This window comes from Cylas formicarius, unplaced genomic scaffold, assembly GCF_029955315.1.
Source record: "Cylas formicarius isolate icCylForm1 unplaced genomic scaffold, icCylForm1.1 PGA_scaffold_4__25_contigs__length_36172078, whole genome shotgun sequence".
Taxonomy (NCBI): Eukaryota; Metazoa; Arthropoda; class Insecta; order Coleoptera; family Brentidae; genus Cylas; species Cylas formicarius.
The window spans coordinates 10,627,317-10,651,262 of record NW_026844334.1 but is presented as its reverse complement, the minus strand read 5'-3'; the positions used below and the strand labels follow the sequence as shown (position 1 = coordinate 10,651,262).

General features: G+C 35.3%; 2 protein-coding genes and 1 long non-coding RNA gene across 11 annotated transcripts; 2 read left to right on the top strand and 1 right to left on the bottom strand.

Moving 5' to 3' along the window:
• The first annotated feature begins 546 nt into the window (after positions 1-546).
• On the top strand, positions 547-3,777 carry LOC132700553 (odorant receptor Or2-like). 5 transcript variants are annotated; one of them, XM_060667947.1, is made up of 8 exons: positions 556-642; positions 749-821; positions 1,466-1,705; positions 1,756-2,071; positions 3,051-3,150; positions 3,289-3,381; positions 3,464-3,619; positions 3,684-3,777. In XM_060667947.1, exons 2-8 carry the CDS (start codon positions 749-751, stop codon positions 3,732-3,734), a joined length of 1,029 nt encoding a protein of 342 aa, XP_060523930.1. In that variant the 5' UTR covers positions 556-642; the 3' UTR covers positions 3,735-3,777. The 5 variants fall into 5 exon arrangements, with proteins under 5 accessions (XP_060523925.1, XP_060523926.1, XP_060523927.1 ...); XM_060667942.1 differs by having other exon boundaries at positions 547-821; XM_060667943.1 differs by lacking the exon at positions 3,289-3,381 and having other exon boundaries at positions 547-821.
• A 151-nt stretch (positions 3,778-3,928) lies between these two features.
• Positions 3,929-12,131, bottom strand: LOC132700555 (uncharacterized). Its single transcript, XR_009618652.1, has 3 exons — positions 7,239-12,131; positions 7,004-7,178; positions 3,929-6,933 (listed from the first exon to the last, which is right to left on the bottom strand). It is a non-coding gene; the product is annotated as an uncharacterized LOC132700555 (long non-coding RNA).
• A 202-nt stretch (positions 12,132-12,333) lies between these two features.
• LOC132700554 (odorant receptor 30a-like) lies at positions 12,334-23,178 on the top strand. 5 transcript variants are annotated; one of them, XM_060667949.1, is made up of 10 exons: positions 13,874-13,921; positions 14,011-14,319; positions 15,581-15,771; positions 17,258-18,948; positions 19,885-20,124; positions 20,175-20,490; positions 22,402-22,501; positions 22,557-22,649; positions 22,820-22,975; positions 23,041-23,178. In XM_060667949.1, the coding sequence occupies exons 4-10, from the start codon at positions 18,726-18,728 to the stop codon at positions 23,089-23,091; spliced, it is 1,179 nt and encodes a 392-aa protein (XP_060523932.1). In that variant the 5' UTR covers positions 13,874-13,921; positions 14,011-14,319; positions 15,581-15,771; positions 17,258-18,725; the 3' UTR covers positions 23,092-23,178. The 5 variants fall into 5 exon arrangements, with proteins under 5 accessions (XP_060523934.1, XP_060523931.1, XP_060523933.1 ...); XM_060667952.1 differs by having other exon boundaries at positions 23,014-23,082; XM_060667951.1 differs by lacking the exons at positions 19,885-20,124; positions 20,175-20,490; positions 22,402-22,501; ... (1 more) ...; positions 22,820-22,975; positions 23,041-23,178 and adding exons at positions 12,334-12,875; positions 13,317-13,556 and having other exon boundaries at positions 13,606-13,921; positions 14,011-14,110; positions 14,227-14,319; positions 17,258-18,713.
• The last annotated feature ends 768 nt before the right edge of the window (positions 23,179-23,946 follow it).

Below are 23,946 nucleotides of genomic sequence, written 5' to 3'. Positions count from 1 at the left end.
GGTTTGTTTATAACTTGGTGCTGGAAAAAAGATATTGGAAAGAATGACACCCCTTTTGATTACAGACTAGTCGGATACGTCTCGCATGTTTTATTGCGTTAGCCTGTCATTAGCGACTAGCAGTTTCCCGGGTCTCGCATCAGAGGCGTAGGCGTTTAGTTCACATTTGATATTTCGCATTGGTTGGTTTACAGTGCTTCATTTCTTTTCTTTTATTTTCTTAAATGTTCACTACTTCCGCTACGTACCTAAATATTGATGAAGTTGGTACAGCATCCGTATAAACTATTCAATTATTCTTTACTTACACCGATAAAAGGAAACATTACACTTATTTAATTATTATTTAAAAATTAAAGTTAAACATTTCACGCCTCAATTAGTTTAATTTGTTTTGCTATTCTCTAGCAAAAATATGTGTATGTGTCACTTTTGTGTACAACACGTCAAGTAAATCCAATGCGCGCCAATGAATATCGGTCTCTCCAAGACACTTCAATTATGTTTGCAAATTCATATTTATTTAAGAGCAGGTTTTTCCTTCAGTCTCGTATACGAACACGAGGTAAAACGTTTTTCATTTTTGCTTCTGATTCCGTACAGTCCCATGAGTCATACCAGTTTAACGCATCGGTACTTTAGGTACGTAAAATGGCTAATGATCGTTGCCGGTATATGGAGAATTGAGATCGAACAATTTTCGCCACCAAAAAAAAAGTTGTACTATTTCTATACCATTTTGATTCAGATGGTTTTTTCCTCGCCGTTGGTCTCCTACGTGTTCAATGTGCCTACGTTGATAAAAACGGATATGCCAGCAGGTAATAGTGGATGGTTGAATGAAGTCATTGAGTAAGGCAAATGAATAATGGACAAGCTAATACCGCGTTTAATTCAAAGCATAATTTTTCCGATTACTTACTACTACTCAGCTATAACGTCAACCACCATTGTTCGTATGACGAAAGGGGAGAAAATTGTACACACTAAAATGTCGGCCAAATAACTTTTAGAAAAAGCATAAAATACTGAACACAAATGAATCATCCACAAAGAGAATTCCTGAAACCCTCTGATTAATATATAATTACAATAGTCAACAATAAATTAAAAACAAAATAATTTGAGAAATAACTTAAGCAATAAGAATATACAATTAAAATTCATTTTAAAAATTTTACTGATGACCTCAATGAAAAACACCCATCTAAAATCACAACTGTAACTGTAAAAAATATGCAATATTCAGCAATAAATTTAAGAAAACATTAGAAAACACATTTCTCAAGCAATTGATGTGGATGATCGCACCTTTGAAAAATTTTGCTGATTCAAGATATAATGAATTTATAACTTTGATTTCTATAACTACGCATACAAGATATTCTACGTACACTTGTCCTGCAGTATTTTGCTATGTATTATTTTTGTAATATTTTTTATTAATAAAATATCGCCTTTCTAGCAATGAGTACTATGGGTTTAATTACATTCTATGGGGTGATTCTCACCAAAATGTTCATGTGCCAGTCGAAACCGATCATCAGACTGCTCCAGCTGGCCTTGCAGTCGGAATATCAACCCGGACGAAAAATTAACAGAGAAATAAAAGCGATATACGAGTGGCACACGAGATTTGATAATCACGTCGTGTCGATCCTTTTCTTTGGTGGCGTATTCGTAGGAATATGCATCGACGTATTTGGTAAAAAGCTGCCCTTAGAATGCTGAGCTTGAAATCAGTAACTCTTGTAGGTGATATCAACTGCTATATCTATTTTAAGCAACATAACGGTACAAATCTAACAGACAAGCTCGTACCTCTTAATTACTGGTACCCATTCGACAAGAACAAACATTATGTTTTGGTTCTACTAGACCAAAATGTTCGTGCCATACTAGGTTGTTTAGTGACGGCTATAGTGAATGCATTTATCAACTGCATATTCATTTATGTGAGACTCCAGCTGGCATTGCTGCAGTACAATTTTAGAAACTTCGGCCAACTGGATAACTCAGAAGGTTCGAATATCCTCAAGAGGTTGTGTGCTAAGCATCAACAACTTATCCGGTAAATATTGATAAAGGTTACTAAAGAAAACTATTTGAATTGTTAAAAAATTAGTTGGACATACTTATAATTTGTGGTAGCAGTAGTACTGAGAAGTAAAGGAAAATACGTAAGGAATTAATAGAGACAAATAAATTTAGTTTATACAATATTCACCTCAATATTCAAAAAGATGGTTTAGGCGAAAATTCTTAAATTCTAAGCTACAAGTAATTCAATATTTTCTTTAATTTCGTAGAACTAAATCTATTGTAACTAAAGGGTCAAAAAAATAAAATGCCGTTTGTCTTTTTTTATGAAACGAAAACCAGGGAAGAAGGAAAATAACTCAAGAGCCCAAAAAGTTGTAATTTTAATGGCTTATACGCAGTATAGAACATTTTAAAAAACTTTCACGAAATCGACAAAAAATATTTGGCATATTGTAAAAAAGTCGTTTTCTTTTTAAAATGTAAAATTTTACATTAAACAACGAAAATGGCCATTTTACAATGTGTTAAATATTATTTGCCGATTTTGTCAAAGTTTTTTTAAAATGTTTGTTCTTTATTGTTACTTTTTTTGTGACGAATATCGTCACAAAAAAAGCGGTGGTGTATGTTTTTTGGAACACCCTTTGTGTTGCAAACTTTTTAATATATAATTTTACTTTTCTTTCTTTTCTTTCACTTTGGGAATATGATTCATACAGTTTTGCTTGTTTTATCATGGTTGTCTTTGTTTATTTACTCTTTCGGCATGAACAATTTTTTGTTATGACATTTGTGCAAGTGTCAAAGTCAGGTAATGCTAAACGGAGAAATTATTTGAGAACTGGGCAGAGAATAAACTGGAATATATTTGTTTTAAAATTTTTTACTTCACTAATAGAAGACGAAATTCATATGTGAAATTTAAATGACAGTTAGAGCTAAGGCAATGAGACAATTTTTCAATGATTTCCATTACGAGATTAATTTCTTTCTTTATGGATTTTCAGATATGTCGAAGACTTGAGTGAATCCTTCAAAACTATTATATTTTTGGAGTACATGGTTTCATCTCTTTCCCTGGCATCACAAATTCTACAAATTACCCTGGTAATTATTTGGAACAAAAGAAACGAATGTTTACCTCTAGTGCATTTTCGAAATTTTAAAATTAATATTATTTCATGACATTTATGTTGGATTTTATAAAATCCCAAGTTTTTAAAAAATAACTCAAAACATTTTCAGGGCATCCGACCGTTTTTTGCAATTATATTGTTGATTTACACGGTCATACAACTGCTTATATTCGCATGGACTTCCAACGAGATTATAATTCAGGTAAAGTTGAAGACTACCACAATGTTTTCGAGTTTCCTATAAACTCTAAATTAGTAATCTAATTGTAGGCATTTTGATTTAGAGTTTGGAATTATCCGGGGCCCTCTTCGAAAGCGACTGGTACAAGCACCACCCTAAAACTAAAGTTGATGTACACGTAATAATGATGAGATGCCAAAAACCGCTAGGCCTAAAGGTTGGCCACTTTGGAGTTATGGATTTGAATGTTGGACTATCGGTAAGATGATAAAACAAGCACCACCAACAAATTCATCCTTCGTAATATTTGACTTTTGTTCCAGAGACTCAAATTAGCCTATTCGTATGCGTCGCTTATGACCAACGGAGATTGACGTAGCAAATGTTTATGCATACATTAAACTGTATTAACTGGAAGACATTACAACTTTTTTTTAATCACTGCAAATTGAATTAAAGTTATGACGGAATTCGCTCGGATGGGCATGCCACAAATTAGAAAATCGGAATTCAACAAGTCAACGAATGACATCCCGCAATTATTTAAGATTTTCATTCTTGCGAAAAGGCCGACGTGTATTAATTCGACGACACTACTCAAAACCTTGTAAAACAGAAAAAACTCTGTTGACGGAAAATTCATTTCGAACTTTATTCACAAACACAAACGTTTGGTTTGTGAATTACTCGATACTGAAAAGAATGTCGCCCCTTTTGATTACAGATCAGTCGTACAACAATAGTATATTTTGCAGCGTTACCCTTTCATTATTCATTCATGAGTCGCGCGTCAGGGACGTGCGAATTCGGAATTTTGCTTGCTAACTTTACGTCTTATGTAATGTAAATCAATCAATGAAATCAACCGAGGTGTCTTTCATTTTCACTAAGTAGTGGATAATTTTTGATGGAGTAGGTGGATGACCTGCGTAATATTGAGTTACAAAGTTAGAAAGCACACATAAACTAACGACAAATATTCTATGTTACTTATTGTTAAAGTAAACCTTTTCTATACGTCGGAGCCAGGAAAATAGAAAAATTGGAACACCAAAGTAAAAGGCCTGGTGTAAAACTTGCCAAACAAATTCGAAGCACGTCAAAGATATCCGTCTGTTTGTAACGCTGTACTCTGTCATTACTTCATTTATGTTTTAAGATAGTTTTCGGTTCGCTTTAATAATACAAATGAAAGAAAACGTTTTATTACATTTTCCCTGTCGATTTCGTACCGTCGAGAACATGATTCATATCAACTTAACTCATCAATACTTTAAATACGTAAAATGGCTGATGGTCAGTGCAGGCATTTGGAGAATTAAGATCGAAGAACTCTCGTCCCCAAAGAAAACGTCGTATCATATATTCGCCATTTTGATTCAGATGGTTTTTTCCTCGTCGTTGATTTCATATACGCTCAATATGCCTAAATTGTTAAAAACGGATATGCCAGCAGGTAATTTTAGAATTATTACAATTTTATTAGTATTGCTGCACAAAATAGTACCATAGAATCTAATACACTAAGAAGGTGGTCTTATAAAGATAAGTTTGCATTCTTTTCGAAGCTAATTTCCGGTTAAGTTCTCAACATTGACAATGGCAAAATAAGTGGTCATTGCACTTGAGAATATAGAAAAATGATAACGTAAAAATATACAGACTGTTTTAAAACAAATGCAAAAAACTTAAGGGGTAAATTTGGTACCATAGAATCTAATACATTCAGAAGGTGGTCATATTGAGATAAGTTTCTAATTTCCGGTTAAGTTCTCAGCATTGACAACGGCAAAATAAGTGGTCATTGTACTTGAGAATATAAAAAATGACAACGTAATAATATGCAGACTGTTTTAAATAAATGCAAAAAACTTAAGGGCGTTGTTTAAAATAAACGCTAGTTTGTTATATAAACGTTATATCAAAAGCCAAGCATTAGGCAGATATCGCGGTACAAATATGGCGGAAAGTCACGCTTTATTTTTTATCTTATCTTTTTATCTTGGATAGGGAGAGGAGAGAGGAGATAAAATTTGACTACCAATATCAATCTTCCTAACTGAATTTAAGGAAAAACTTATGCAATAACATAAAATAATATGTATTTTTAAGAAACTTTTGTCTCCTGCAAATTTTTTATACCAAAAAAAAAAAGAAATCTAGTGGGTTGCTGTCACTTCTTAAGGCGTTTCTTATTATTGCTTTCTTTGACGTTACGCAGTTAGAGTGATTACAAAATACAAGTAATTTAATTAAAAACATATCTAATTACACTAACGCGAAATGGCAGATATAGATTTTATGTACAGCCGTAATGTTTTTTCAGCATGCAATTCTTTACATTTTATTCTTTTATTTGAAAACTATGAGTTTTATGAAAATATTACGCGAGAGCAAAAAGTTTCTAATAAACACATCTCCAAAATTTATTTTGTTTATATGTCATTGCGTAAGATTTTATTTAAATTTTATTAAAAACAATGACAAGGCCACTTATTTAAAAAAAATATGCAGAAACTGCGTAATACTTCCGTAATATTTTATTATTCCATCTATTTCCGTTTAAAAAAAAAATAATTAAAACATTATGTTTCCGCCATATTTGTAGCACGTGGTTGGTAAACGACGAATCACCGCCTTAAGTTTTTCACATTTGTTTTGAAACAAACTGTTTAACTAGTTTGATCACAACGGAATACTTATTTGAAGTAATTAGAAAATGAATACATTTATTTAAAGTTATACAGGTGAAAATGCCTTACCGCATAAATAAATATGTACAGAAGTGTGACTTGGCATTTTATTTAGAAGTATTTCTAAACAGACAGAATTTTCTCACCAAACTTAATAGTTATACGAACCATCTCGTCTGAAAAAAATGGAACTATGTATTCAGATTTCCCGAAATCAAAATGGCAGAATTTGATATTTATTTTCACTTAATTTTTTGCTTAGAGCTTAAAATCGAAGCGATTAATGGGTACGGTAACATTTAAATTTTATATGGCATTGTAAGATCAATTCCAAACAGAAATAAAGACGAAAGAAAAGTATTTATCGAAGATAAGCATATCGAATTTACAAACTCACTGACTCTTTGAGCCAGCCCGAATACTATAAAATCCCTTTTATTGATATGCGTTTCTAGCAGTCAGTACGATGGGATTAATTATCTTCAATGGGGTGGCACTAACCAAAATGTTCATGTGCCAATCGAAACCCATTGTCAGACTGCTGCGGCTAGCCTTGCAGTCGGAATATCAAGAAAATCAAGGAGGACAAATCAGTGGAGAAATAAAAGCGATATACGAATGGCACATAAGCTGCGATAATTTTTTTATCTCGATCCTCTTCTTCGGTGGTTTATTTGCGGGAATATGCGTTGACATCAGCATTTAATTCGGTATATAAGTTCTATGGGTTTACATATTGTCAAAAGAAAATCTCATACATGTTTATCGGTTAACATATTTTTCGTTTCAAACCGCCCAGAACGCGTCCTTCAAAACTATCATATTCTTGGAGTACGTGATATCCTCGCAGTCGTTCGCGTCACAGATTCTGCAAATAACGCTGGTAAACAATTAATTAAAAACAATGCAACCAGTTCATAGTACCTAATAATAATAATGAAATTACTCACTTAAATTAATTTCTAGGGTGTCCGACCATTTTTCGCATTCATATTGTTGGCTTACACGGTTATACAATTGCTCGTGTTCGCATGGACTTCCAACGAGATTATTATTCACGTAAGACTGCTGCTAACTACTAACACGATGCTTCTTGAGGTTGACCCAGTTGATAAGAACAGAGTACTAGGGAAGGATATGTAAGATCCTGAACTTTCAATTTTTATTTAAAGAATGTATACGTACTACGTCGCTCGAAACGCTGGTCGCCAAATAAACATCTGGAACGCTTCTCCATTTCGGTCGTTATTGTTACGTCACTGGTTTTTAATTGTAAATTTTCGATTGTCTTAGCGGATCAGTTTTTCGGTAAATTTTATTTCCTCACCAATCAATTTACGGAAACAACTTATTCGCGGACCACGTTTGGCTTATAAATAATTTGGTATAGAAAAAACGATATGGGGAACAATAGTACTCGTTTTGATTACATGCCAGAGTAAGTTTTATTTTTATTGCACGGTGGTGTAATAATTGCTTTTGATGTTAATGCAACATGCGCATAACCTGACTTCCACTCATACTGGGCCAATGATTACTTTTACATTTCAAACAAATTATATAAATATATTGCGTTTATATAAGATGTATTGGCTATGTCGATGTTAGAAAGTAATGAAGATCTCATTCAAGATGACAAGAGTCGGTGCTAACCAAAACTAACCAAAATCAACAAATAAATTCGAAGCACGTCAATGATATTCCTCTCTTTCTTAAACCTTGAACTTTGTTATTATATCCGCAATATTCGCAGGTATATATATTCATTTAGCAGCAGAGCTTTTCGCTCCAGTTTCCTAGACGAATTGGAGCGAAACGCATATTTAATATTTCTGGTTCATTTCGGATAGTCGAATATGGATCACATCGACCTGACCCAGCGATACTTTAGGTACATAAAATGGTTGATGATAATTAGCGGAATATGGAGAATTGAAATCGAAGAATTTTCGATCTCGAAGAGATCGTTCTACCATGCCTATTCCATCTTTATTCAGATGGGTCTATGCTCATCGTTGATTTCGTATACGTTAAACATGCCTACTTTGTTAAAAACAGATATGCCGGCAGGTAATACAGCTAGAGTTAGTGTAAAGATGCACAAATCAATTTGATCTGTTTTCTGAGTATTGACTACTAAAATTCAATTGGGATTTTGCAAGGTTTTTGTTGATGAAACACTGTCTCTAATAATTTGCTGATATTTCAATAGTCATTAGAGTCGCCGTAATGTCTTTCACTAGGTAAATTCAATCAAGGAAATGAGCAATCAGCAATTCAAACCTCAAGTCCACAAAGTGGACGATCAGCATAATGTTGCATTAATTGAATTCGATTATTCGAAATATAACAAATATAATTAAAAAAAAGTTTTTTAATTTTTATTTTTTGTGATCATTTCGGACAATTAAACAAAATCGAGAGCAGAATACATCATTATAAAACAAAATTAAAAACTAACCAAAGCTAACTCCCTAAGTTCATTTTTTTGAATTTTTCTGGAAATTCCTTATTTTGAACATTTTGCACTTTATCTATCTTCCAAAAGCCATTTAAAAAAACTTAAGTGTTTGTTATATTAAAAAAATCTTTCAATTTTTTTTTAGTGAAAGATAACATAATAATAGTGTTTAGTACGCAAGCCGTTAACCGCATAGGTATTGTATGAGCTACACATTTGCTGACATATAATATAATATACTAACCTACTTCTAGCAATAAGTACCATGGGTTTAATTACTTTTTCCGTGGTTATGCTAGCCAAAATGTTTATGTGCCAGTCAAAATCCATTGTGAGTCTGCTGCGACTTGCCTTGCAGTCGTAATTTCAAATCGCAGGACACATTAACGCCGAAATAAAAGCGATATACGAATGGCATAGTTGCGGTAATTACGTCGTCACTATCCTTTCCTGCGGGTCGTTCTTGGTGGCTATATGCGTGAACATATTTGGTAAAATTTTTCCAATAAATTGTTGATTTAAGTGCAATTGAAGTTAATCCTTGCAGGTTACATTAATTGCTACACGTATTTCAAGCAACACCGAGGTGGCAATATGGTATTGGTATTATTGGCATCCGTTCGATAGGAATAAACACTACACCTTGGTTTTGGTTGACCAGAATATTCGAGCGATGTTTGCTTCATTACTGGTTGCTGTGGTTGGCGCATTCGTCAATACCATATTCGTATTTGTCAGACTCCAGTTAACATAGTTTTAGGAACTTTGATAAATTGGATAACTTACAAGGTGCGGATTTGCTCAAGAGGTTGTGTGTTAAGCATCAAAATCTAATTGGGTAAATATGAATTTATATATTGCACAATGTTTAAGTGTTTAAAAGTTTAAGATCTAAAACGGAGGGTTTTAACTATTATACTTAATTTTAATGCTTCTTTTTTACCGAAATTATTTGCAGCTACGTCGACGATCTGAAACAGTCCTTCAAAACTATTATATTGTTGGAGTATATAGTTTCTTCTCTATCGTTTGCAGCACAAATCCTACAAATTACTCTGGTAAGCAGTGGCCGCACGAAATAACAAAGTACTTGTCCCACATAGATTTCATTGCAATTGTAAAATTGTTATTTATTTTCTCATGATATTACACGCCATCAAACCTGCAGATATCAGCTTAAAACCTTACTTTATGGTTCAAATTGTTGCCATTTCTTATCGAGTTCGATAAATTTTTAATCAAAATCGGCTTCTTCGTATCGAAAACATCGACAAAGCAGCAGATATTAACGTAAAACCTTCTGTTCTGTAACTCTTGATTGGGACAAGATTCCAGCAAAAATAGGCATTTCCGCAACGACCAATATGTTCCCAACAAAACTAACCAAAGTTTTTTGAATTAACGTCTTGCTGCCTAACAAATACACAATAATTTCTAGGGCATCCGACCTTTTTTTTGCGTTTGTAATGTTGACCTACACATCTATGCAACTTCTTGTCTTCGCATGGACGTCTAATGAGATTATGTTCAGGTAAGTCTCGTTATTGGGCATACTAATGATTGAAAATAATTGGTCATTTATTTTAATAATGGCCGTCGTTGAAGGTATTATCTTGGAGAAAGTAATTATCAGTTATGATATAATACAATACCACTAATATCAAGAACTAATGGACAATATGATGGTCAAATTTACAACCAACTGAAATTTTTTTAATTAAAATATTTTTGCGTGGGACTTATAAACTAAATATATGCGGGTGCAGATTGTCTGTTCTCTATGCATTCGGAATACATTAATCTTGTAGAGATTTTATTTTAGAGTTCGGAATTAGCCAGAGGCCTCTTCGAGAGTGACTGGTACCAACAAGACACCGCAACTCAAGTCATGGTACTCATAATGAGCGTGAGATGTCAGAAGCCGCTGTGTCTGAGAGTTGGTCATTTTGGGGTTATGGATTTGGATGTTGGATTATCGGTAAGTATATAATATATATCGGTGAAGTCTCGATCTTGTCTAAAAAGCAAAATACCAAAAACATGAAAATATTTTTTGTATCCAAGTGATTTTAATGTTTGACGTTTATTGCAGAGGCTCAAGTTGGCGTATTCTTATACGTCAGTGATGACTAAGGGGACTTGATAGAAACACACAATTTAAAGCTACTTACATACCTTAAACCATGTTAAAATATTCGAGACTTACACATATTAATTTTTTTAAAATTCAAGCATCTTTTATTATTGCTGACATTGGCACATTAGAAACAGATAGTCGTTGCTTGTTCCACTATGACATGGCACCCTTAACTATACCGGGCAACACACACACAGTTGCCAAAGTTAATTAATCTATGCTGATGGAAGTGCATGTGCATTAAAACAATCAAACTTCAAAAATGACCTAATTGGTGAAAATAGGTGGGCGAGTGGTTACGACAGAAGAGTGCTAGGACCAGGGCTGCGGGTACATTGGGTAAATTATATCGAATTGTTGTGTAAATTCCATGAACTCAAGAAGATAGAAAAATGCTTCTCCAAGAATTGGAGACAACGGTTCGAACAGTATATCCAATTTGCAATCTCACCTACTTAAAATAATTGTATGAGCCACCCAGAACACCATCTAACCATATGCTATTTTTCCGGGTAAAAATTGAACCCGTTTTATTTGTAAAAGCATACGTTTTCACCAGTCAGTTTTAGTTACCTTCACTTGGATACCGCCAACCAAAATGTTCATAACATATAACACATAAGCCATAATTTTTTCTCGATACCTTTGTTCGGTGATGAATTTGCTTATTCACATATTTGCTACAACGTTTCCTCTAAATCTTCTACTTTAAGATTAATACCTTAGGGGATATAAATTGATATATCAATCAATATTCAGTTGTGCGTTAAGCATGAACAAACCAAATATAATGTGGGCATTTGCATATGTCTCTTTTCAAAGCGTTTAGTTCGCCAGTCATCATTTCAGGTATGTTGATGATCTAACGAGCCATTCAAACTATAATTTTTGATTCTTTAAATGAAGCAGATAAGCATTTAGCTAAAAATTTATGCTACTAATAAATTTACTCACGTTAACTTTTAGGATGTCTGGCCATTTTTCGCACTCAAATTGATGGCTAAGATTCAGGGAAATAGCTGCAAAATTTTTACGACTCGCTCCAGTTATAAGTTAATGATTTGTATTAAAAATATTTTTCACACGATACTTAATTCAGTAAACCAAGTTGACCAAAAATTTTGGAAGGAAGCTGCAGCTCCACTTACAGCAGCATTCTTTATATATTTACCACTAATTCCTAGTTCCCCGCTTATATCACAATTACTCGCCTATTCTTTCTGCTACTCTAGTCCTAAAATAAATATCCGAAACGCTTTTATTTTTCGATCGTCCATCTAAGGTTATTGACGTTTAATTGTAAGTCTCTGATTGTGTTGGTAAATCAGTATTTCCTCAAATTTTGTTTTTCTAAGAATCGATTTATGACAATAACTTATCGTCGGACACAAACCTTGTGATTGTAAATAATTTGATATTGAAAAAACGATATAGGGAAGAATAACACCCCTTTTGATTACAGACTACTAGTATTACTACCGCATGTGTTGTACCGTTTTTACCCTTTCATTAGCGTTGGACAGTTTCTTGAGCCCTATTGCAGAGGCGTAGAGATACGGAATTTGACTGCGGATTTATTAGATTTTAGTTTTTATTTCACTTCTATTGCAGGGTGGTGTTAAATGCCGTTTATGTCTTACGTATTCACCACTTTCGTTATGTTGATGTTAATTAGACATGAGATTAAACTGAGTCAATTGAATTGAACTCCCACTCACACTGATCCATCGCTTAGTTCTATATGTCAGGAGAAATTTTCTATGTTAGATATATTGTGTTTATCTTAGATGTATTTGTAGAAAATTGGATTTAAAGTGACACAGTCGGTGCCAAAATTCAAAGCACGCCAATGATAATTCGTCTCTTTCTGAAACGCTCCACTGTGTTATTATATCAGTTATATTCGCAGATACATATTCACTTAGCGGCGGCTTTTTTCGCTTCAGTTTCGCAGACGAATTGGAGCGAAACACATTTTTGATATTTCTGGTTCATTTCGCATAGTGAAATATGGATCATGTCAACCTAACGCAGCAATACTTTAGGTACATAAAATGGCTTATGATAATTGGCGGCATATGGAGAATTGAAATTGAAGAGTTTTCGGTCCCAAAGAGAACGTTGTACCAAACCTATTCCATCTGTATTCAGATGGGTTTTTTTTCGTCGTTAATTTCGTTTATACTTAATATGCCTACTTTGTTAAAGACGGATATGCCCGCAGGTAATACTACATAGAGTTCATTTGCAGATACAGATAATCCGCTAATACTTTAATAGTAGCATTAGTACCAATGAAAACTGCCAATACTAAAAAAATACAAACAATTGACAATATTAAGAAAATCGCGTACTTTTAGAAAAATAAAAATTAATTTCCGCCATTTTTAAAGCAGAAGCTATATTTAATAACGTTTCATTCTATGCAAGAAATTTATTTGAAAATAAAAGAATACAGCATTTAACCAACCCAGTACATTCGGTTTCTAGAATTTTCGAAAACTACTTCAAAAAATTTTGGATTTTGTTATATTGAAAATTTGACAATTTATTAAAAATTCCGTCATTTTTCAATTTTTTTTTATTGAAAAATGGTGGATGTTATTGTATCTAAACGAGGTGTAATATTAGTGGCTCATGTTATTTTTATTTGTAAAACTTCTAGCAATAAGTACCATGGGTTTAATGACATTTTCCGTGGTTATGCTCACGAAAATGTTTATGTGTCAGTCAAAATCAATTGTGAGATTGCTGCGACTTGCCTTGCAGTCGGAATTTCAAGTCGCAGGAGATATAAACGCCGAAATAAAAGCGATATACGAATGGCATATAAACTGCGGTAATAACGTCGTCTCCATCCTTTTCTTCGGTGCCTTGTTTGTGGGTATATGCGTCAACATATTTGGTACGATCTTCCCTTTAAATTTTTAAATGAAGTTCATTTGAACTTGCAGGTGACATCAATTGCTACATATACTTCAAGCAGCACCGAGGCGAAAATATGACTGATAAACCGGTACCCTTAAATTACTGGTATCCCTTCGATAGAAATAAGCACTATGCTGTGGTTCTGATTGACCAGAATATTCGGGCCATATTGGCTTCATTACTGATTGCAGTGGTCGGTGCCTTTGTCTGTTGCATATTCGTATTTGTTAGACTCCAGCTGACGCTTCTACAACACAGTTTTAGGAATTTCGATAAACTCAATAACATCCAAGGTGCGAGTTTGCTCAAGAGGTTGTGTGTTAAGCATCAAAAACTAATTGGGTAAATATGTTTTTGTTTTGAAGTTTTAAAAATATTCATATGTGCAATCTTTCATTTCAACGCACCTTTCTAACGTTAACCATTTGTAGGTACGTCGACGATCTAAAAGAGTCCTTCAAAACTATTATACTATTGGAGTATATAGTTTCTTCTCTATCGTTTGCAGCACAAATCTTGCAAATTACGCTGGTAAGCAATTAGAGTAATGAATCAAGCACTCGTCCCATGTGAATAGGAATTTTCAAACTAACATAAATTTAACGAAATATCCGCTGTAACCATAAAAAATAAACATCATTTTCTAGGGCGCTCGACCTTTTTTTGCTTTTCTATTGTTGACCTACACAGCTATGCAATTGCTTGTGTTCGCATGGACTTCCAATGAGATTATTATTCAGGTAAGTCTCGTTATCGGCCGTTCCATGGGTTATTTTAAATAAACTAATGTTACACTCGCTTACTTAGAGTAACAACCCGCATTCGAGCAAACCGTATTTATTATTATAAAAGTGGGTAGGAACAGTTTGTTGGGATGAAAACAGATTTTAAACGGTTATACGCGGTAAAATCTCTGTATGAACTCGTTGCCGACTGACACTCGCGTCAGTACTGAAACAGCGGTCTGGGCCTACGATGGTACCTCCAGGTGGGCCTACTATGCGTGTTCGTTACACTAACCAATATAAAGATTCCGTTCTAACTGTTACATTTTATTAAGATTTGGAAACTAGACTTTTTTTTAAATTCTTATTATTCATCTGTTTTACTGTAAAATAAAGGATTTTACTACCACTCCAAAGCGTCAAGAACGAAAAACAAATTTCAAATTTTCCGTTTCACGCTACTAAATTTGAGTTCTAAAATCATCTGAACTCTATGCACTATTTCATCAACTGCATGTTTGTAAACAGTACTCAGGTGACGTATTCTAAACAAGATCAGACGTTTCATAAATCTCAAGGTAGAGGCGCTCAAGTCATATAAATGCAAATTCAAAAACTTCATTAAATTTTAAAGACAAACGTTATTGAACCGGAGCTTACTTAAAACGTTAACTAAAAATGTCAATTTTTTTTAGTTTGATCATAGAAATAAGAATTTATGAGTTAGTTTAAATTATACTGCAACAAAAAAATTAAGAATTTATAGAAAAATTTTACAAATGGAGGCTAAGTTGATATTTGTATGTTCTCTCTGAGTGACAAATTATATGAGTGAGAACAAACAATACACGACATAAAAAATTACAGTTAAGACATAATCACCCGTAAAAACCAATATTAAATAATGGAAGTAATAAACAGTATGGTTGATGAAATTTGCGACGTTAGAGAATTTATTAAGACACAAAATGTAATTGAAATAGTGAATTGACATCTCCAGACAACTTTTGCAAGGTGTAGTTGTAATATTAACTACCTTTCCTACTTACCTTGCCTTCGTTCAATCCAGACTTAGATATGGACTTCTGTTTTGAGTGTAATTCTTCCGATTTTGGCATGATTTTGTTTCTACAAAACAACGTATACGTAGTATGTTCGGAATGAGCCAACACGATAGTTGTAGACCTGTTTTATTCGTTTTTGTGGAAAATTGTTGACATATTTGTGTTGAACAACAGATAGATATTGGTATTTGGTATTGGTATTGGTATTAAAGGGGGGCGTCCAAGCACTTAGGCCACCAGATGGGCCCGTTGTGCCCGCAGGCCGCTCTAGAGGGCGTCCAGAATGCCGCCCCTCCTGTAGAAGGTCAGCAACTCATTTAGCCCAATACCGTGCACTGAGTCCGGATCGATCAGGGCCCTTCCGAAGACTCCCAATATTGCCCATGTCAAGGCAGGGCACTCGGTGAGCAGATGATACGGGGTCTCCTCCCCTTCCATGCACCACCTACACTCCGGGTCCTCTCCAATGCCTAGCAAGCAAAGATGCCTCCTAAGCCTGCAATGTCCTGTGTAGGCTCCTGTTAGTGCTCTACACTCCCTTCTGGTCAGTCTAAGCAGCTCCCTGGTCCGAGGAAGGGCGGGCCCATCCATAATTAGCCTCGCCTGCCTCATTCCCGGAGCAACTCTCCAGCCCCCGCGGCCCGGTCTCTCGCCCAGGCTTCGAGAGCTCCCCGCCTCACACACGGGGCGATTCCCAAGCGGGGCTCTGGCCCTATACGCCTGGCCTGGCTAAGGCGTCCGCCGCCTCATTGCCCCGGATACCGGTGTGACCCGGGACCCAGACCAACGTGACCTTTCTCTCCTCAGCCACCCTCCTCAGTACCCCTTTGCATTCCTTTATCAACAAGGAGCGCGTACGCACTGACTTTAGCGCCATGAGTGCAGCCCTACTATCCGAGCAGAAGAAGACTCTCCTGCTTCCGTAGTTGAGCCGAATCACCTCTCTGGCCGCCATCAATAAAGCGAAAATTTCCACCTGAAACACTGACCCAGAGGGACCGACAAGCTTGATCCCGTTGTCTCGCAGTACGCTCCAGCTCCGGCCAGATCTCCCATTCTGGACCCGTCCGTGTACCAGACAAGTCCATCCCAGGAGCCCACTCTGCCCTCTCTCCAATCTTCCCTTGATGGAAAGAGAAAGGTCAATTTATCAAAGAAGGTCATCTCGGGGATCATGACGTCACTCGGCATGCCCATGACCCCGCGATCCCCGCGACAGCCCTCTAAAATGTCGTACGGACCCCGATTGAAGGTTCCCTCCCTCCAGAGCCCGCAGCTCGCCAGCGTCACAGCTGTCCTGGCCGCCTCCATCTGCACCCGATCCCCCAGAGAGGGCAGCCCCACCAGAGCCTCCAGTGTCCTCGTGGGCGCCATTCTCATGGCGCCCGTTATGCAGAGGCAAGCCAATCTCTGCAGTCTGTCAAGAACTAGCCTTGCTCCCGCTCTTTTGGTCCCCGGCCACCATGCCACTGCCCCATGCGTGAGCATAGGCACCACCAACAGATAGATATAAACATTATAATGTAACTAGGTATAAATCAAACCTTTTAGCTATACCCTGAGAAAAAACGAAAAGCATGAGTTATAACTATTTTGCATAAGGCCTTTTATTGATTGAAACAAAAAGTATTTTTTATCTTGAAGATTTAAAATTTGAATTTGATTTAAAATTTGAAAAATTTAAAAATTCTATTTTTTATAATTATATGTCTATAATAAGATATAATAATAAATCACTTACGTAAATGTTAATTTCGAAACGTAAGTACTACCTATTTAAATTAATAAATTTATAAAATGTCAGATTGTATTGCTAACAGCGCATTCCTTAAACCCAACACAATTATAATACATTATTAATTAATTAATTTTGCGGATATTTTATTTAGAGTTCGGAATTAGCAAGAGGCCTGTTCGAGAGCGACTGGTACCAGCACGACACCGAAACTCAAATCATGGTACACATCATGATCGTGAGATGTCAGAAGCCGCTATGTCTGAGAGTTGGTCATTTTGGGGTTATGGATTTGGATGTTGGTTTATCGGTAAGCCAATATCACGGTGGTGATCTAAGTTCCCGTTTTGTTCACAAAATAACTTACCACATGAAAATATTTTTTTGTGCTCCAGTGGTTTTAATGTTAGACATTTGTTGCAGAGGCTCAAGTTGGCGTATTCTTATGCGTCGCTGATGACTAACGGGACTTGATAGAAACGTTATTTGCAGCGATCTACATACTTTAATGTGTGCTAAAATATTCGATATTTAGGCATATTAAAAATTATTTAGGGCACCATTACTGTTATCTTTAATTATTAATTTGGTTTACGTAAACTCAGTACTCACTGGTACGCTAAATGCAGGTCTTCTCTGCAACTACTATAAGTAAATATTTCTTGTTCCAGTAGAATATGGTTTATCTAGTCAAACCAATGTGTTAACCTAAACATGTATATCGAGTGATAGAAAAAATTGCCAATGCTAATAATAATAAACTAGATAATTAATCTACATTAAAACAATCAAATTTCAAATCGCCATGTAGGACCGTATAAGGTTATTTTCTCACACTCTTAATTCAGCCGATTTATCATTATTTCTTACGCTTTTCACCTATTCATCCAAAAATAACGCCTTCCGATGATGATTTCTGACGTAGGCATATAATGTTAATGTTATGTCATTTTTAGGAGATACATAATCGATTTATTAAAAATCTTTTTTAAATCAAACTCAGGAACATTCTTTATCTGGAAAATAATACACAGTCACGCCCACGCGCACAAACTTTTCCAATAATATAGCAACGTAAAACAGTGGTTGAAAAGCCGATATCCCTTTTGATTACACACCGACTCTATAACTGAATACTAGATATTTCTTTCCATGCCACCCTTTAATTATCTGCGAGAAACTTTCCTCAGTCGGACTCCATTGGCGTAGACAAAGAAATCTGAAATCTATGTATTTTGATGTAAATTGATTAATATGCTGCTGGTTTCTTCAGAGCGTTTGTCTTGAAGCTGTGTCGCGGTTTATATTGACTGGGATCATTATTTTAAAGTTTAGTGTCATTAAATAATTCTTTTATCAGCGTCAGAAACGAAAAAACGCCAGCATCATCTATTTAAAACCAGAATATCGGTGACTTTAACTACAAATGCGACGAATCATAATAAATATTTCAAAAGAGTACACTAAAACTGACTACTAGTTCCATTAAAATATAACAAAACTAGAAACTGCAAAAATAATAAAAAGGACGCCTATGGGAGCCCGCCTCAATCTGTTACTTTTCCGGACGTTATTATGAGAATTGGAGAAACATTTTTTATATTTTCTCTGTTGATTTCGTCATGTCAAATGTGAACCACGAAAGCTTAACTCAGGAATACTTCCGTTACGTACGGTGGCTCATGATAGTAGCCGGTATTTGGAAAATTGAAGTCGACGAATTTTCACTTCCCAAGAAAAGGCTATACCACGTCTACGCTATATTGGTTCAGATGGTTTGTTCCTCCCCTATGATTTCTTACGTGTTTAACATGCCTACTTTGTTAAAAACGGATAAGCCTGCAGGTAATATGCAGATGCTTTTAATGCATGTTCTATGCAACATTGAGCAAATAGCAATAAATTCTAAGTAACACGCCATTTTATCTTCACTTATAAAGTTTTTAAGCGATTGTAGATGTAGTCAGTGCATTATAGTCAGCCTAGTACTAGAATGTTATAGCATAAAAATTGAGCATCTGAGAGAAGTAAAACCATAATTGAAATAAATTATAATAAAAATAGGAATTAACGTTCTTTCAAGACAATGTGTCAAAATAATCAAGGGAGGAAAATGGGTTGAATCTTATTGCTTCCTGAATTGAAGTTTTCCAGGATTCACCAAGTAAAACAGTCTCATGGGCACTTGATTTATCGTTATTATTTGGCTGTAGTTTTACGAGTATATTAGCTGTTTATAATATTTTTGAATATATATTCAATAATTTTTGTAAAGCAAGATTACTGCTGAGGAGCGGTCAAACCATCTTCATAAATCTTTTAGTCGTGAATTTTGGCCTCTTCCCACAGTTCTGTTTTCCTTTAGTATAAGCCGAAGTAATTTGCATCTTTTACTTCTTATCACATGACCTAAATATTAAATTTAACTTTCTTTTTATTGTTTATGCATGCGTAAAAGTGCAATTCGAAATCTTCTATTCTTTTCTTTGTTTGAGAGCAAAATAGAGAATATGTAATACTTTATCACTCGAATTCTAAGCTCTATCAAATAAAATTAATGCCATTAACATTTTGCACATAATTCTTTAGAGCCTGCTTATTAATATTGTAGTGAACTTGCTAATGACAGTGATGGTTCCCCTAACTCCAGCATAATGCAATCTTGTTACTCTTTTTGCAGTCCACGACTTTCCTCAATTTTTTGACTTATGTTTTATAGAAATAGTATATCTCACCTTTTCACTTTGGAAAAATACTACTACCGAGTCATGTGACTTCTAGCAATAAGCACCATCGGTATAATAACATTCTTTGGGGTGACACTGACCAAAATGTTAATATGCCAAACGAAACCAATCGTCAAACTGCTTCGACTAGCCTTGCAGCCGGAATATCAACATGAAGGAGCCATTAACGCCGAAATGAAAGCGATTTACGAATGGCACATAAGTTGCGACAATCACGTCATATCATTACTATTTTTCGGCGCCACATTTATGGGAACGTTCGTCGATGTATTTGGTGAGCAATTGTCGCTTACCTAATCCCCCAACTGACATGAAGCCTTGCAGGTGACGTCAATTGCTACATGTACTTTAAAGAGCACAGGGGCATAAACGTAACAGAAAAACCTGTACTTATAAATTATTGGTATCCGTTCGACAAGAACAAGCATTACGTGTTTGTTCTGATTGACCAGAATATTCGCGCAGTACTAGGTTGTCTAGTGGCGGCTGTAGTGAATGCATTCGTCAATTGCATCATTATTTTCGTGAGGCTCCAGCTGAAGCTATTGCAGCACAGTTTTAGCAACTTCGACAAACTAGATAATATTGAAGACTCGGACATGCTGAAAAGGCTATGCTTAAAGCATCAACAATTAATTAGGTAAGTATGACTATGAATTATATATTTTTTATTTTAAGTCAGATTCTAGTTTTCTTTAACATTTTGATTCATTCCCACGTGTTTAATTTTTAACAGACCGAGACATAACTTTTCATTAATTTTCATTATCACTTATCAAATCGCTCGGAAAACTTAGCGGAACTTAAATTGTATTAAAAAGTCAATAACTATTTCCTATAAACAAAACTAATAATTTATATAAGGTCGCCATTGTTATCCGTCGATTAAATTTATATTTGTGCGTTCCGGCTTCTCTTTTCGACTGACCGACTAGCGAGTGCGGCAGTACTCTTTTATAGTGGTGCCTTCTAGCGATCTACATATGACCCAGAACGCAGACCAGACCAAACAAGATTGCTTCCGGGGAAAGTTCGTAACGCCTAGCGCAAAACAGCTCTTTATTATAAAAGGAAAGAACTTGCGGTTTCATGTGATAAAGGGGACGCAATGTTTTCCTGCTCCTGCGGACCACTATGAAACACCCTGTAAAAAGTGTCCTTCGCATCTCCTCGAATTTCAATGTTACAGTAAACATCGGTAAATATTAAAATTCGCACAAATAATAGCGTTGTCGAATGATATTTTTTCGCGCCCTGTATAATTGACCACACATGAAACTCTCTCTCTCGACACAGTTTACGATACTGTTCAAATAAAATTATCCCATCTTCAACGGTTTTTCATTTACCGCCAATAATTTATCCAGAAAAACGGCAATTTTCAGGATCTTTCAGAATCTTTTGTACATAAACGACATACCCTGTACATGGTTTAAACAATGTTCGAAGTAGAGGTTATACCCCTGGATCTTCCACGTTTCCTGGTCCAAGAATTTTTTGAAAATAGTAAATGGTTCTCGAGAAAGTAATTTTTTTCTAAAACCATGCAGTGCGCCGTATTAATCAATGACGTCATCGCGTCTTGACAGCCCCCGAAATAACGATTTCAATATGGATTTTTTCAAATATCCTGAGCAGCGTATGTGACGAATACTTGCTAAAAGTTAATTGCACCCAATTTCTACCGTTTAAATGTGGACACGGACTTTTGCTTCTCTGCTAAATTTGAAGCTAATATCTGCAAATTTAGGACACTTAACACATTTCTCATTTAGCACGGAATATCGAGAACACCCTGTGCAATAGGTAAAAACCTTAAATACCAAAGTTTTTGCTGTCTATGCGGGCTATATCACAATACAAAAGAAAGTGAGATCTGAATCATAGTCTCTCAGTTATAACCAATTTTCCATAATAGGGAGACCAATTTTTCAGTTTACCTGTATATTTTTATGGAGCCGTACCTTCTGCGTTTTCCGGTTCCATATTTTTTTTGGTCTCGTAAACCGTTTTTGAAAAACGATTATTTTTGTAGACCATTAAACACGCGATTTTTAATTTTTTTAGAATACATGCCGAATCCCCCCCCCCATTTTCAATAGGTTCCGTCACAGGGCACAGCTGCATATATGTGCCAAATATGAATTAGATTGCTTCAAATTTCGGACACTTATCGTGTTTCCTAGCAATGTCCTAAAAATAGTCGAAAATGGCGAATAAAAGATGGATACCGGCGTCGGATCAGGGTCATTTTTTATAAGCTTATGTGGGGGGTTAAAAAGGATTCAAATTTTAATTTTTGTGGCTCCAACGGTTCGAAAGTTATTCCGGAAAAACCAATAGACGAGAACGGAGTACGGATAGACCAAAATAAAGGGGATTATTTCTGTACCAATGGCGATCCCATAGGACCTACCGTTACCGAGATATAAAATTTTTATACGAGCGCAGATACTTTCGAAAAAATCATCGATTTTCGAAAGTAACAAGGGCCTAACTAACCGGAGTCTCTGTAGAGGAACAATTACTTAAAATACCGTTTAAATTTCAGATACGTTGAAGATTTGAATAAGTACTTTAGCACAATCATATTTCTGGAGTACATGGTTTCATCCTTATCGCTAGCTGCTCAAATTCTGCAAATAACGCTGGTAAAAAGATACATTCATTCATATATATTCATTTATTCTCTGAACAATTTTTTAGGGCGTCAGGCCGTTCTTGGCATTCATACTATTATCTTACACAATCATGCAGCTGCTTGTGTTCGCGTGGACTTCCAACGAGATCATTATTCAGGTAATAGCTATTTCCTACATTTAGAGCTGTCCGGGAAGCGAAAATTTTATGAAAAATCGAACATTTTTGATACCTCACACCTACTGTGCTCGCCAGTAGTTCTCAAGATGTTAATTGACAGATTATTAGAATGATTTATCCTTTATACAAGTATTGATATACCTTTTCAGAGTTCAGAATTAGCGAAAGCTCTTTTCGAAAGCGACTGGTATCAGCACGACAGCGAAGTGAAAGTTATGGTGCACGTCATGCTAATTAGGTGCCAGAAACCTCTAAGTTTGAAGATTGGTCCCTTTGGTGCTATGGATTTGGATGTCGGAATATCGGTGAGATATTTACAACGGAATTTTTAACGTGTTTTAAGATTTGTGTTTTTGCCACTTACTTTTAGAGATTGAAGCTGGCCTACTCATATGCATCGCTTATGGCCAACGGTGAATGAAGAATATATTTATTTACTTCTATTAAACTTGCTTTGAATATTTAATTCATTCTGTAACAGAGTTTTCAAGTGGAGCGTTGAATCAAAATATAATGAAATTAGTAAATAAATTGATTCGAGTTTCACTAATCCGAATCCAGAATCGAATCCATTTTCATTTTGCGGTGAGAGTACAACTGGGAGTTTGTTTTAACTTTTCAAAATTGTTAAAATAGATAATCGGAATGATATGGAAGCGGAATTCATATAACTCAACGAAAACTAAAAAAATAATTTGATTTCATTGTTTTTATTCATATTTTTTTGCCTAAAGGCCGTTGCTAATTAGGTCTATCTAACAAACCCCTATTTGATGTATTCTGTAGAAACGCCATTATAGTAACTTAAAGGGTCCCATTTGATTAGATTTGGACACCTTATATTATTTAGGTATTATAATTATACAACTCAATTAGATACTTTTTGAGGATATGAAATATTATAACAAGGATTCCACAAAAATTCATTATTATTAAAAACACTTGAAGAAACGTGAAGATTTAGGGTTAACAAACCTTATTCGGTAGAAAGATTCCATAATGCACTAACATGCATTATTGGATTTCATATAAAAAGCACAACTTTGATACTTGTAGCACTTCTAGAACAACTTGCTTGATATGATAAGGGAAATTTGGTATGGCGCGAATCACACCCGCTGAGCATTTAAAAACCAACCGAGAAACAACAGCAATAAGCAACTTCCGCGGACCTCGTATATAATTCAGCATCAAAACCCCAACGTCGAAAAATCCCCTCATTGAATGCAATAGATCGATCTCCTAACTACTAGATACGCTACTGCACTACTCTTTC

What these genes read in the sequence shown, in the direction of transcription:
- LOC132700553 (XM_060667942.1), top strand. Translation starts at nt 608, where the DNA reads ATGAGTCATACCAGTTTAACGCATCGGTACTTTAGGTACGTAAAATGG. An exon ending in AAAAACGGATATGCCAGCAG is followed by an intron (nt 822 to 1,465) that starts GTAATAGTGGAT and finishes TCGCCTTTCTAG; the next exon opens with CAATGAGTACTATGGGTTTA. An exon ending in AAGCATCAACAACTTATCCG is followed by an intron (nt 2,072 to 3,050) that starts GTAAATATTGAT and finishes ATGGATTTTCAG; the next exon opens with ATATGTCGAAGACTTGAGTG.
- LOC132700554 (XM_060667948.1), top strand. Translation starts at nt 12,662, where the DNA reads ATGGATCATGTCAACCTAACGCAGCAATACTTTAGGTACATAAAATGG. An exon ending in AAGCATCAAAAACTAATTGG is followed by an intron (nt 13,922 to 14,010) that starts GTAAATATGTTT and finishes AACCATTTGTAG; the next exon opens with GTACGTCGACGATCTAAAAG. An exon ending in AAATCTTGCAAATTACGCTG is followed by an intron (nt 14,111 to 14,226) that starts GTAAGCAATTAG and finishes ATCATTTTCTAG; the next exon opens with GGCGCTCGACCTTTTTTTGC.